Here is a 14,239-nt window from a genome sequence, read left to right on the forward strand (position 1 = left end):
GTAGACTGATTTGAAACGATATCATCATAGTTGGTTAAAGGTACTAATGTGCTTGCAGGAGGATGAGATGGAGGACAAGCCCCAGATAGCATGCATCACAGAGTCATAGGCATATGCTCCTTGATAAACTAGTTGGCAGGCTAAGTTCCATAGTCAAGGCCGCAAGTTTGTGAAGAGCCGAGCTAATTAGGCGACCCACAACACCATTTTATCGAGGACATGAGACGTGGTAAGCCAATTGGACCTGAAAAGGAGAGACAAGCCAGGACCCGAGTGGTTAAGTAGTAGCTACATTGGTGCTACAGCCGACTGTCGTCGAGACTCGAGAGGATTCGACAGGTGAAGAGTTGCGATGCTATACTTATGAAAATAATAAGAGCATGCGATATATATGGAGGAACACCGTGTACCATATAGATATGGAGGATGGTATAGATAAATGAGAGGTAGAAAAGGAGTGTCGGCGGTATGATCATGATTAGGAAAAAGAGAGAAAGAATAGGGAAGAAAAATATTGAGTATAAAAACAGGGATTACAACTTAGGGAACAAGCTGGCCATGATATATATATATATAGAAGAAAGACAATAAAAAACCCGTACTATTCTAACATAATGGGTACTTACGCAGACCGCGTCACTGGGAAGCAGCCTAAACCAGTAATCCCAGAGAAACAGAAACGTTCGCTTGCTGATATTTAGCGGAAACAACGCCACGCGACTTATATTATATTTTTCTACCTACATCACAAAAGCGCCCGTGGCCTAATGGATAAGGCGTCTGACTTCTAATCAGGCGATTGTGGGTTCGAGTCCCACCGGGCGTGGTCTTTTTTTTTATTTTTGTTTTTTAGCTAAGAAAAAAACGCTGTCTATTCTGTAACATGAATTTTACGTGCAAAAGGAAAGATTTATTCTACAGGGGGTTATTCATGGAGCATGTGATAGACGTCTATTCTGTAACATGAATTTTACGTGCAAAAAGAAAGATTTATTCTACAGGGGGTTATTCATGGAGCATGTGATAGACGGTGGACATCGTGTGCGTGCGTCTTATCAACGCATACTGCTGACTGTTTTGCCATGTGAGGAGACCGCGGTGGGTTGCTTTGATGCTTGTCAATTAACGCACGCTATGGGCACTTCCGCTGCCGTCGTGCGGCGCGCCTGCAACTGCAACGCTACCACCTCGACTCGCCCCTGCTAGCAGCATCCGGGAAGCTGCCCTGCCACTGCCAGGCTGCCACACCGAGGTGCTCCCTTGACTCCCTCTCCTCTCCTCTTCTCGCGCACGTGGTCTGTGCCCGTACGCGGCGGCGCTGCCGCTCACCAGACCGGCCGCCGCCACGTCTGCTTCCGCGCCTCCCCGCCTCCTCACCGTCCGCCCCCTTTTACCTGCCTGGTAAGTAACGGTGACATCTTGCCTTGCAGCTTCGTGATTTGTCTCTACTGTGCTGTGGGTGCTTATTTCCCACCCCAGAACGGAGAACGGATCTCCAGCAGCGACATTAGATTTGCCCCTCTGTTTATGCTTTGTTTTTAGGGCCGGTCTGGTACAGCTTTTCCGAGAATTTGGATCCCTAGGTAATTAGCCGTCACGAGAATCTGAATATCACTGGTTTGCGTGCGGAGTAAAATAAAGGGTCTGCACGGTTTAGGAAGCGACAGATTACTCACGTCGCGACGACTCGATGAATTCCGCATTCACGTTGATTTGGCCGATTTTCACAGAAGCGGACTGAGAATCAAAACTTTTGGCCGATTCTGATGGTTCTCAATGACAACTGCAATTGACCTTTTAGCTTATTACTGAATGGATTTTGTGCTTATGCACTTCATATGTCAATTGCTTCGAAGAATACGTGCGAGTAATTCACAGCCGTTACTAGGGTGAGAGTAATTGCTTTGACGAACTCGTGCGAGTAATTCACAGCCGTTACTAGGGTGAGAGTAATTGCTTCGACGAACTCGTGCGAGTAATTCACAGCCGTTACTAGGGTGAGAGTAATTGCTTCGACAAATTTGCTTCAGATTAGGATCTAGTGTCCAATCTGATTTAGACTGATATGTTCTCTTTAGATCACAAGGTTCAGGCATGGAATGTCACCAATCACCCAGCAAGGGATCAGGAATTCCCTGGTTCTACGTACTGTACTAATGCTAAAAAAATTACATACCCTTCCTCCATATGCTCTCTGTCACTCTCTGGCGTCTTCCTGTTTCCTTGTGCATAATTTCTAAAAACTACATGTCATAATATTTCACAGCTACTGTGACTTATTTGCTACAGCAACTAAATGTGACTTCCTAGTGCTTTGGAACCTATATGTTACTGCAGATCATTTTATTATAAATGTGGGGCGAGAGAACTCATCATAAGCACTGGCATCAAGGTCATGGTACCTCGGGGAATTCCAACAACAAAAAGCATGATAAGCGGCAGCCAAAATTTATACCAGACAATTATAGCTCCGTCGATGAGGTAACCACCAGTAACATTTCCTGATACAATCTTGCTCATATTTGAAGTCTAAATTGAGGGCTTTAGGGGGGCTTTTCTGCCTAAAAGCTTTGCAAACTACACTAAATCTTGGCACTGACAGTCTTACAAACGACACTCTAGTATCATACAGCGTGTACCTGTCAAACGGCCACAAGTGTTTGGCTACAACATCTACCAATTTAGTTCCATGTAGTCAACACTGCTCACATGCCTTCAACCTCCCTATTTCAACACAATATTTTTTTGTGTTATACGCCTCTGTGCATATTTTCAAATTCATCTCATATTTGTGAAGGTTACTACTGCTCTGCGAGAAGCTGGCCTCGAATCGTCAAATCTAATCCTCGGTATTGATTTCACCAAAAGCAATGAGTGGTCAGGTAGTGTTATTTCTGCAATCACATCACAGCTGTTTCCTTCTACTTCATGGCTTTCTAGCAGCTTTACATGAGAATAAAGATTCTCCTGATTACAAAGAACTGTTTCTTTGAATTCTGCAGGCAGGCATTCCTTTAGAAGAAAATCTCTGCATGCCATTAATGGCACCCCAAATCCATATGAACAAGCTATCTCTATAATCGGGCGAACGCTGTCACCTTTTGACGATGATAACTTGATACCATGTTTTGGATTTGGCGATGGTAATTTTTTACCATTCTTTTGTCATTTTCCTATTATGATCTGAATTTGATGAAATTGGCACGGTTTACATGACAAGAGTTAATTCATTTTGTAGCTTCTACACATGATCATTCTGTGTTCAGTTTCTACCCAGAGAACCGACCCTGTCGTGGCTTTGAGGAGGTTCTTGTAAGGTATCGACAGATTGTACCACATTTGAACCTTTCAGGTAACAAGCGCCCCACCCTCCTCCCCGCTCCCTCTGTACAGTAGCTGCTGTAATAAGCAGCAGGAGCAATAACAACAATAAAACCTTTTAGTCCCAATCAAGTTAGAGTAGTCTAAAGTTAGAAACTTAACAGAAGCCACGAATCAAGGTTCGGTCACATGGAGAGTTATTTTTCCGTTCGCTCCTATTCAAGGCTAAATCTTTGGATATATTCATCATTTCAAGTCTTCTTTTATTGCCTCTTTTCATGCCAACTTCGGTCTTCCTCGGTCTCTCTTTCCATTGCTATCGCTCGCACCTTAGGATCCCACTACACAAGGGTGCCTTTAAAGGTTTCTGTTGAACATATTCAAACCATTTCAATTGGTGTTGGACAAGCTTTTCTTCAATTGGTGCTACCACTAGCCTATCACATATATCATCTTTCCGGACTTGATCCCTTATTGTATGGCTACAAATCCAACACAACATAGACATGGTATTATGTTCAAGCTGCTGTAATGAGCAGGACTGCAGAAGAGCAAAATATTTCAGTAACTTCTAAAGAGAGCCCAAACTCTGGGATGGAGTATGGTGTAGAATAGGCAATGTTTTGGTATGCTTTGTTATTGTTTCAAGTTTCTGTAGAGAAACAAGTCCTAAGCTCCTGAAAAAACTACTGTACCATAGCCTATTTGTGCAGTCTTTAAACTCGTAGCGAAATATTAGTGGCCAGTAGCATCACTGGCAGTACTGGTCTGTGGTTATGTGTTGCTTATTCTTTGGTTCAACTGTGTGCAGGACCAACTTCTTTTGCACCTCTTATTTATGCAGCGATTTCTGTTGTTGAAAACAGTAATTGGCAGTACCATGTCCTCGTGATCATAGCTGATGGACAGGTAAAATGTTCATAATAGCATCAAAATACTTCACTAGAATTATGAACATATTTGACCTGATAAAAAGTTGTAGGTGACTGCCGCGAATATAAATGATGGAAGATTAAGTCCACAGGAACAAGCAACTATACAAGCAATTGTCGATGCTAGGTAAAATTCAGTTCATCATTCCTTAGAACTTTGGTCTTGTGGTATTACTGAAGCCTATTTGGTTGTCAGCTACTATCCTCTTTCAATAGTAATGGTTGGGGTGGGTGATGGACCATGGGATGCGATGCAGCATTTTGATGACTGTATCCCTGAAAGAGCTTTTGACAATTTTCAGGTGATTATAATACTGCTCTATGATGTTGAAATTCCAAAGCCTTGATGTTCCTCCACTTATAGCAGTACCCTGTTCTTGCTATCGTACTTGTACCAGTCATTGTTTTACATAAAGTTGTAAACATATTGATTATTCCAGTAAGAAAAACTATACTAACCTGAATTAAACTTATTTTCTACCGATGCCTTTTTTAGTAGAATAGACTTCATGATGATGTGCTTTCAGTTTCTGGCCTATTGGCCTTCTGAGAATCTCATTGATGAACTATTGCAGTTTGTGAACTTCACTGGTATTATGTCAACAAGTAAGGATATGTCAAAGAAGGAGGCTGCATTTGCCCTTGCAGCTCTTATGGAAATACCTTCTCAGTATAAAGCAACGCAAGGCCTCCGACCTCCAGAGTACCAGTTCTTACTCAGTTATTTGTGGTCCTGAATTAGTTTCTTGGCATTACTGCCATTTCTTTTTTCCATTTGCTGATCTTGTATGTATTGTCTTATCTGAACTAATCTCACAGAAAGCAAGCACAAAGGATTGGCTCTCCTAGGATTCTTCCTCCTCCAAATAAAGTTCTTGAAAATGATAATGCCGCCGCCGCTGCTTCGCACCCTCCTCAAACTGCAAGCTCGAAATCAACTGGTATTGGCAAAAGTGCTGCTGACGAGCAGGTACTTTGGGCCAGTTACTCTTCATTACATTTCTCAAGAGTGATGGCACATTCAAGTATTAAACTGTATCTTTGCCACCTACAGGTATGCCCCATATGTCTAACCAATCCAAAGGACATGGCTTTTCAGTGTGGTCATCTGGTAAGTTTTCCTACACGCATAAGATCTCCATACACTGAGTTTTTTTTTCCAAAGTTTGAAAGTGTGAAATGGTAAATGATCGCCTAATATGATAATATCTATTGTTAATGAACTCTCCCAAACGAACTAATTACCTGAAATTTGAGTACTATGATTAACCTTTAAGCTTTAAAGTTAAGGAAAATCAATCGATTCCTTTGTTTGGATGAGTTATTGACAAACTTCCCTTTTTTTTTGCAAGACATGTAAGGAATGTGGCCCAACACTATCAACGTGCCCATTGTGCCGCGCTCTAATCACCATGCGTGTGAGGCTCTACTCCTAAGTCGGTTGGTGTCTGGAGGGATGGGACCAAACAGAAAGGAGCAAGAACTTTGGGGCGCAAGGACTGCGCTACGATCTTGAGATATGGTCCATATGGATGTCATGATAACGATGCATGTACAGAAACCTTGTCCGTGCCTATTCAGTAATGTCGTTGATGAGTATCTTCCATCAATCACATGTAAAATTTCTAATGTTATCTTGTATTAGTAGCAGGGGATTGCTTGTTGAGTGGAATACCACCAGTTGTTCAGCAACAGATAGTAAACTCCATGTGCATTTGGAAGTCACTTTTGTGATTTGTGTCCAACCATTGGTTCCTGATAGACAGTTTACCAAAAACAGGGTTCTTTCTGTCTTTCACCGAACTGTTGGTCTGGAATTTGGAGCCACAAATTCAATCGCGGCAATATATATTTAGGCCCAGTTCGGTTGCCTGGGAAGGCTTCCAGGCCAGGAAACAGTGGACCACTCAATCCAGCCCAAGATTTGATCTAGATGGTAAGGGATCGGGATTCCTACCGGGCTATGGAGGAAGGGGAACTTTAAACCGGGCCGTTTTTGTTTTTATTTCGGGTTGAAACGAAAATCTCAGGGCTGGATTCCAAACTGGATAATTTTTCCAGCCGGTAAGAGGCATAGAGCGGCCGGATGAGGCCGAAATGGACGAGACCTTATGTGTTGACGCCAAACAGGTTACATGGGTAGTGTATCACTGGTCTTGCATTGTTTGTTTTCAAACGAGCAAGCAAGCAAGCCAGAGTGTGTAAGCAGGGTTTAAATGTAAGCGTGTAAGTAAGCGCCTTCTGGTCTCATGATCCAACTGTGAATGTAATCGTACTTTGATAGGGTTATTTATGAAGTTGCATGAGATGATGGTGTAAGGGTTCAAATGCTAAATACGATATAATACGGTTGGATCATATGATCTAACTGACTAGAAGACTTGATTGCACGATTGCACCTAAGGTCTGCTTGCAGTCTACACCTCTACACGAAGCATAAGAGACAGTAGTGTTATGAGAAATTGATGTATTAACTTGTTGAGGGTCAAAATGTTCCTTTAGGTATCCTTTAGCGTTCTTGTGATCAAAAAGAGATATATGAATTGTAATGATACTTCTAAACTTTGAAATTCGTAATGATTCCCAGACACTGTTAGGTTAACAGGCCGTGTAACATTTTGGGCCAGGACATATAATAAAACTCAGTAGATTGAAGGGTAACAAAGAAGGGAAACAGAACCATTCTCCCCCGCATACCTCTGCCTGCGCCCTGCGAGTCTTCCCTCGCTTCCATTCCTCATTCTGTTCTCCGAGAGATCTCGTTCTCCGATGATCGCCGGTTCTTCGCCGCCGGTCATCACATCCCACCTCGGCAGTTCCCAGTTCCCACCACCAGATCGCCACGATGCAACCGGAGCCACCTACGCCATCCGGAGGCACGACGCCCCTCCGCCCGCGCGCCGACATCACGAAGGGCCTCCCTCGCCACGACGCCGTGCTGTACTGCCCGTCGTGCTGGGCCTACCGCCAACCCCCGGCGTCCTGGGTCCGCCGCGAGCCGCGGTCCTGGATGAGCACTACGCCGGGTACGGCTAACGACGTAGCAAGAATCCACCTCGACCGCGTGCGCCGCCACATCGCCGGCCTCGGTCTCACGATCGCCGCCGCGAGGTCCTTCTCCACCACGGCCTGCCCCAGGCGCTTCTACCTACACCTCCGCCTTCGCCGCGGGCACGAGGCGGGAACGGAGCCGCAGGCGCACGTCGTCGAGCTCACCTCGCACGACCGCCTCTGTGACGCCTGCAGCCGGTCCCAGGCCGACCCGGACCGATGGCCCGCCGTCGTGCAGGTGCGCCAGCGCGCGTCAACGTCGTCGTCGTGCCGCCGCACGCTCAACCACGTCATGTCGCTGCTCGTCTGCTACCGCGGCAACGACTCGCTCCTCCGCGTGGACTGGGACGCGGGCGCCGGGGTCCTCGACGTGCACGTCGTGTCGCGCGCCCACGCCGCCCGCTTCGTCCGCTTCGTCTCGACCGTCGCGCCCGCCCGCGTCGTCGGCACGGCGCGGAGGCTCGTCTCGCGCGACGGCGAGGGCAGCCCCTACAGATTGCACTTCATCTCCGTGGACATCTGCCCGGTCTGCGAGGATGACCTCGTCCTCCTGCACGCGGAGGCGTCCCGCGCCCTCGGCCGCCTGGGGCCCCTCGTCCTGTGCATCAAGGTCACCAGCTCGCTCGCGCTGCTCGACACCGGCAACATGCGCGTCGTGGTGGTAGGCGTCGAGGCGTGCGAGCGGTTCAGGATCCAGCCCTTGCTCGACCGCGGCCGCCTCGTCGAGTACGTCGTGCTTGGCGTGCAACACGACCCGTCCGGCCACGTCGCGGCGCTCGGTGCGAGCTTCATGATGTCGTGGGCGCAGGTCGTCCGCTCGTCGGACGTGGGCAAGAAGGACGCCGCCGTCATCACCGTGAAGACGCACCTCGGCTACGACCTGGAGCCTGGGTGCCACGCGCTCGGCTACGACCTCTCCGGAGACGACGTCTTCGGCCATGGCTTGGAGAAGTATGGGAAGAGACACACGTTGCCAGCTGCGGTGCTTACTCGGAGGTACTACGACGATGACGAGGACTGGGAGGAGAGCGCAGGCGGGATGCAGGACGGCAGGGAGGGACGTCGCGGCGGCGGCGGGATTGAAGAGGTTACCACGGGTATTGGATGCATGGACCTGAACCCGGCCGACGACAAGAACACCACAGTACCATGACACCATTCCATCGGCTATGAGTAGCGAGTAAGCGACAAGTGTTTCATGTAGTACCACCAACATTAATCCACGGCTGTTGTTGACTCTTATTCTAATGAATCATAAGCCATGCATTAGATGACTCTAGTCATACCTTAGTCTAAAAATCTATCACTGGAGTTATACATGTAGCAGTGCTCATGAGTAGATAGCGAGTTGCAATTTTGTTGCTTCTGATAATTCATCAATTCTTGGTTACAGTAGTTCAGTGTATGCCTGCTCTCATTTTTATCTGTTATCTCATATGCGTGTCTTTTGAATGCTTGTCCAGTTCAGAGATGCTGTAAGCATCTTTCTCAGATGATTACATTTTTAGAGGGTAAGTTACCTCTAAGAGTCAAATTTTCATTATGGTATTTAGAGAAGGGAAACATTTTGACCAAGGATGATTTGATTTAGGGGTCGTTTGGATCTGTTAATTTTGAAGGAATTAGTATGCTATTTAGTTTGGAATTTGATATTCCATTACTTTCCAAAGTTTAGATACAAATCTATCCCCAATTTATAGTATGTGGATGGAAAATGATTTTATATATCACTAGTCTATGTTCCTAGACTAACTTATAACATGCTCTTCAGTTCGCCCTCCTATAGTTGAAATGTAGCATATAGATATGTCTTCCATATGAATAACAGTAATATACAAATATATTCTGTATAAAATCATAATAGCTTGATTGATCTATGTCTAAATTACGATTATTAGAATAGAATTTAATTCTAAGGATCCAAACGGATACATAGTTGCAATAAGGGCTAGTTTGGGAACTAAAATACCAGAGGTGATTGGAGGAGCTAAAATCCTCTTCTTATTCAAAATTGAATGAGAAGGGCATTTTGGCTCCCTTCAATTCCCACCGGTTTTGTGGCTCGCAAACTAGCCCTAAGTATTGTTTTTTAGCTCCGAGGAGATCGTTAAGCAGCAATGTTTTTATCATTTTTCAGCATTTAACCTCCAACTAGTGTTGCTAACTCGTTTGGTTCTTTGGCTGGCGAGTTTCTCTTCAGTGCTAATAAGACAGATTTTAATTGGCATCACAGTTTTGTGCTGGGAAATTTGGTTATATAGAAATGGTGTCGTATTCGAAGGGACCGCGCTACTCACGTTGTTGGTGGTTATTTTCAGAGGGACATATTAATAGAGTTCTTCAACAAGTTTGGGTGGTGTTCTAAAAATCGGATTGATTGCTGATTTTTATGTTTTTGCTTAGTATGGTGTCTCAACGAGTTGTGCCACCGTGTGGTGGAACATGCTGTAAGTTTCATGGATTTTGTGATATACTCAATTACTCATTCCATTAATGAATGTTAGAGGGCAGAATATTTATATTCCTTAATCTAAAAAGTAAAAATAGGTTGCGACCAACTTGTTTTACAATAACTCAAACTTTTACATGTGTATTTTATCTGCCATGGAGGGGGAAAATGCTCCCTCAGAACTTGAACAACTGACTTAAGCCTTCTGCTTTTGCGCATGATTCATCTTTCTCGTAACTTTACTAGTAGCAAATCTATTCTAGATTCCTCAAACTTAAGCAAGGCATGCACTTACACGTGTATGAAAAAAAGAATACATTGGAAGACTAAAAGATGAGACAAATTTATTATATTTAATGAAGTCTATATTTCATACTCCTAATTGATATTCAAATGTTCGATGTGACATGAACTAAACTTTAGTTTAGGGTAATCAAACACCCCCTTAGTTCAGCATACATTTAGTTTTAGGAGGAACGAGGTAATAGTCTGAAACTGCACAGTGATGCACTGCTGCTAGTAGTCTAGCACCCGTGCTTGTTCCAGATTTCAGATACTACCTAATACAGATCATTCTAGGTTTTTTTTTCAGCAGTTTTCTAAGGAAGCTAAGTATATTTGACCACATACACCAGCACCACAGTGGATTCCACGAGCTTCTGTGCTCTGCGCATTTGCAACCACCAGTCCGAAGACGCTATCGCCGAGCTGGGATCAGCAAGTTCGGCAAAAGAATTGTACAAGCCCATGGGTCCTTTTCTCCCTCCCTATATGTTTCTTAGAAATCACAACAGATTAGCGAGTGCAGCTATTAATTTTGCCATTAGACAAGTGCTGGAGCCTTGAGGTCGTAAGGGTGGGTTAGAGCTAACCCAAGCTAGCCCAACTAATACATGAATAATGAAACACTCCATGAATTAGTAGCCCTTCCTATTGTAGGAGAATGGAACTCTTGATTGATATTGCATAGAGGTGGTGATTACATATATAGACACAGAACCCTAACCTCCTAATGGACTGACAGCCCAACAGCGGTACCGGCCCACACACACAGTCTAACACCTATACCTACCATGAATTAGTAGCTACTTATGTAAAACTCCAGCAGTCTATAACCCCATCTTGTAAATTCTATATACAAAAGAATGCAACACTGCTAACTAGAAATCATCATCAGGCGCCTTGTTGAGTTCTAATCTGCATGTAGACCCGTTGGTTCCTCTGAAAGAAGCTGGTGATCTGTTGCAGCACAGGGACCAAACCGACTGGCAGAGTAGCTGAAGCCGTGACGTGGGCATGATTCAGGACCCTGTCATGCCTGGTGCTCTCCTCGTCTCTTCTTTTCCTCAGCTTCTCCAGGTCCACCACACGGTTGTCATGGCTGTAGCGAGGACTCTCCATGGTGCTCAGCCCGAGCTCTTCCTCCAGATCCTTGCGCTTTCTGTCGTAGTCTTTGGAGGCGTGGTCGGCTCTCCGCCTCTGCCGCCGCTCGTCTTCCTGGCTCTTCTTGAATCTACGCACGACCTTAGAGAACTGGTCGATCGCTTTCAGCACATCAGTCCTGGAGACCATCTCGATCGCTTGGAACCAGTCGTTTGAGACGACGAATACGGGTGGCGCGCCAAGCCTGCCCGGGGAGAAAGGAGGAGCCCCGTCTGCTGTAACCTCCTCCTGCGACTCAGGGAGCCATTTCTTCAGCCATTCGTTCAGCGCCTCGGCACAGGACCTTTGCGAGATCATCCACTTGTTGAAGCAACGGTACCATTTCGTCAGCTCCCGTTCCAAATCCCGTGAGGCCTCTGACACAACGCCGGATTCACTTACAGTCATCGCCTTCATCCAGTGAATCCTACTGTCCTGTATGGCTAATAGCTGCTTCTCATGGCATTCCATAATATCTTTCCACAAACTCCTGAACCTGTGAGAAATCATATGGATCAGATAGATTCAATCTTCTGAAGACAAAGACGATTCAAATAGGGAGTACTCATTCATACCTCTGGATGAGATCAACCAGTTGAGGGTAAAGCTCTTCGTCTCGAATCTCCTGTATTTTTAACGAGAAGGCGTTTGCGGTTCTAATGTTGATGCTGATCTTGGACTCCACAAGTCTTGCGGACAAACGGGTGGAGTCGATTGTACTTGATTCAGCGCCTCGTTCGTCCATGGATTTCAGCCTTCTGTAATACTTCTCATACTTCATCCGTAGCTTCTCCTCATCCTAGAACAACCACCTAACGATGTTCAACAGATATTTGGCAATAAATCAGACAAAATATGAAATATCGCCTACATTTTTCTGGCCCTATACACTAACACAACTACTCCAATTGTAAGTTTGTCGTTGACAGCACAAGTGCGTACCTTAACTTCCTGATAGAGCTTTTTTTCCCAGACCCACAGCTTCTCCAGGGTTGATGAGAGGTGGCCAACATCATTGCTACTGCCAGCATCTAACGAAGCTGAAGTCCTTGCCATGCTGCTTGATGGTCTCGACTTCCTGCCATGTGATTTCGGGAGGCAAGACGATGTCGACACAGCAAGGCCTAAAGGATCCATCACTCTGGAAGAGACATCTGCAAAAGATGGAAATGAATGGTTTTACATTATTGTGCTAGCACATATATATAACAGAAAGAAGCAAACAAAACTAAAATCAATCCCAAGCATGGTTGCACTCAAATAAAGCAATGCATTACCCACATCTGAGAACTCTCGGGGTATCGCTACGAGGCATTTTGCCCACCTCCAGCAGCCTTGAGACATCTGTGCTGCAGTTTGCCGCCTCGTCGAACAGCTCATTGACCTCATTAATCGCCTCTCTGACATCCCTCGTCCCATGATGCGATGGTGAGAATGGGTCGCTGCTCACCACCGACTGGCCATGGATCTCCCCACATCCTTCTGCTTCTCTGATGGATCGTTCCCTTTCGAAGGCCACACCTTTCTTCTTCCCACTGGTGCTGCTGCCATCAATGTCACTGCTAACTGTGCCCTTTAGGCTCATTGTGTTCTTCTTCCTCCCTTCTTTGTTTTTCGAGCTGACATTGCTTGGCCCGGAATCATTCCTGGACACCGGTTTCCCCGCCTCGCCTTTGGCGTCAGTAGTTGGCTCCGATCCCTTCCCCTGTAACTTGCCACCAGGAGGTGGTTCCGATCCCTTCCTCTGCAGCTTGCCACCAGGAGAATCGCTGATTGAAGTGGCATCCCTCTGCAGCTTTCCACCAGAAGAATCGGCCTTTGAAGTCGCTTTCTTCTGCAGCTTGCTGTCACCAGAAAAATCGCCGTTGGAAGCGGCATTGTCTTGAATTGGTCCCTTCCCTTTCTTGTTCTGATCAGAAACCCCAGAAGTCGATGGCTTTGATGCCTCTGCATTCCCCACCAACTCGGCCTCGTCCTCAAGCTCCGGGATGCCTTCCATCCTCCTCAGCTCGGCGTAGTTGGGGCTGTTGGTTGGCAGATTCCCACGAGTGTAGTCCTCCATGAACTGGTCGTACTGCGTGAACGGGTCGAAGAATTCCCATGGCGAGGCCTCCGCGGTCGGGGGCGAAGGCGGCGGCCCAGGCGATCTCGGTGCCGCCTCCGGAGTCTCTCCTGCAACTACCTCACCATAGGGACCGTACGGGTACGCAGGCCCGTAGCCGTCGCCGACGCCGTAGGCGTATCCGTAGCTGGTCTCGGCTGTGGTGTACTGTGTCTGGGCGTTGGGGTCCTCGTACACCACGGTGGGCACGGTGGGCGATCTTCTCATGAAGTGGTGGTAGTGTCTCGTGGACGTCGACGGAGACGGGGTGTCGTCAAGGTCATGGAGATGGAGGTCGTCGTCGGAGACGGAGTGCGAGAGCGGCGAGACGGTGGACGACGGCGACGGCGGGAGGCTGGCGGACGCGGCAGCGACCGGCTTGGCGGGGGAAGGCGGGAGCGTGAGCACCGGCGAGGACCCGGGCGTGCCGGGCGCGAGCGCGGACGCCACGAAGCGCCGCAGCGCGTCGCCGACAGCGGCGAGCGAGCGGAAGTAGGCAGCGTGCGCGGCGGCGAGCGCGTACCGGCGGTCGGCCGCGGCGCGGATGAGCGCCACGCGCTCGCGGCACAGCGCGGCGGGGTCTCCGCGCCGCGGTGAGGGCCCGGACGCGGACGCGGACGCGCGGCGCGCACGGGGCCGGGAACTGGAGGAGGTGACAGCGGCGGCGACGGCGTCGTGGGAGGTCGTGCAGCCCATTGCCGCGCGGGAGGGCGAAATCCTACCTCCGGAATCGGCGGCAGAGGCGTGCGGATACAGCGGGCTCCGGTGGCTCGTCGGCGTCCATTATACGAAGGGGGACGGACGGCGGCAGGGCACGCTGCGTCGGGTCCGGGGACGGGAAGGTGTGGCGGTGCACGGCGAGGCGGTGATTGAAAGCGGCGCCGTGATTGGGAAAGCGCGTGGAGAGAGGCGGCACCAAATGCGGGCGTTGCGGGGCGAGATGGAGGCGGAGAGACAAGAATG

At 47.7% G+C, this 14,239-nt stretch overlaps 3 protein-coding genes and 1 non-coding gene across 5 annotated transcripts; 3 read left to right on the forward strand and 1 right to left on the reverse strand.

Moving 5' to 3' along the window:
* The first annotated feature begins 753 nt into the window (after positions 1-753).
* On the forward strand, positions 754-826 carry TRNAR-UCU (transfer RNA arginine (anticodon UCU)). The gene has a single exon. It is a non-coding gene; the product is annotated as a tRNA-Arg (tRNA).
* A 166-nt stretch (positions 827-992) lies between these two features.
* On the forward strand, positions 993-5,998 carry LOC100501644 (Copine (Calcium-dependent phospholipid-binding protein) family). Of its 2 annotated transcripts, none has more exons than XM_008657153.3 (12): positions 993-1,252; positions 2,338-2,481; positions 2,798-2,882; positions 3,003-3,143; positions 3,239-3,352; positions 4,133-4,230; positions 4,304-4,380; positions 4,450-4,555; positions 4,829-4,956; positions 5,073-5,223; positions 5,308-5,364; positions 5,606-5,998. In XM_008657153.3, exons 2-12 carry the CDS (start codon positions 2,353-2,355, stop codon positions 5,687-5,689), a joined length of 1,170 nt encoding a protein of 389 aa, XP_008655375.1. In that variant the 5' UTR covers positions 993-1,252; positions 2,338-2,352; the 3' UTR covers positions 5,690-5,998. The 2 variants fall into 2 exon arrangements, with proteins under 2 accessions (XP_008655375.1, NP_001183253.1); NM_001196324.1 differs by lacking the exon at positions 993-1,252 and adding an exon at positions 1,260-1,401 and having other exon boundaries at positions 5,606-5,996.
* Positions 5,999-6,941: 943 nt separating this feature from the next.
* LOC100501750 (nonsense-mediated mRNA decay NMD3 family protein) lies at positions 6,942-8,691 on the forward strand. The gene has a single exon (NM_001323350.1). The coding sequence runs from the start codon at positions 7,099-7,101 to the stop codon at positions 8,455-8,457; it is 1,359 nt and encodes a 452-aa protein (NP_001310279.1). The 5' UTR covers positions 6,942-7,098; the 3' UTR covers positions 8,458-8,691.
* Positions 8,692-10,686: 1,995 nt separating this feature from the next.
* On the reverse strand, positions 10,687-14,239 carry LOC103636266 (uncharacterized). Its single transcript, XM_008658628.4, has 4 exons — positions 12,457-14,239; positions 12,118-12,329; positions 11,751-11,974; positions 10,687-11,671 (listed from the first exon to the last, which is right to left on the reverse strand). The coding sequence occupies exons 1-4, from the start codon at positions 13,970-13,972 to the stop codon at positions 10,927-10,929; spliced, it is 2,697 nt and encodes an 898-aa protein (XP_008656850.1). The 5' UTR covers positions 13,973-14,239; the 3' UTR covers positions 10,687-10,926.

Source organism: Zea mays, chromosome 8 (assembly GCF_902167145.1).
Source record: "Zea mays cultivar B73 chromosome 8, Zm-B73-REFERENCE-NAM-5.0, whole genome shotgun sequence".
Classification (NCBI taxonomy): domain Eukaryota; kingdom Viridiplantae; phylum Streptophyta; class Magnoliopsida; order Poales; family Poaceae; genus Zea; species Zea mays.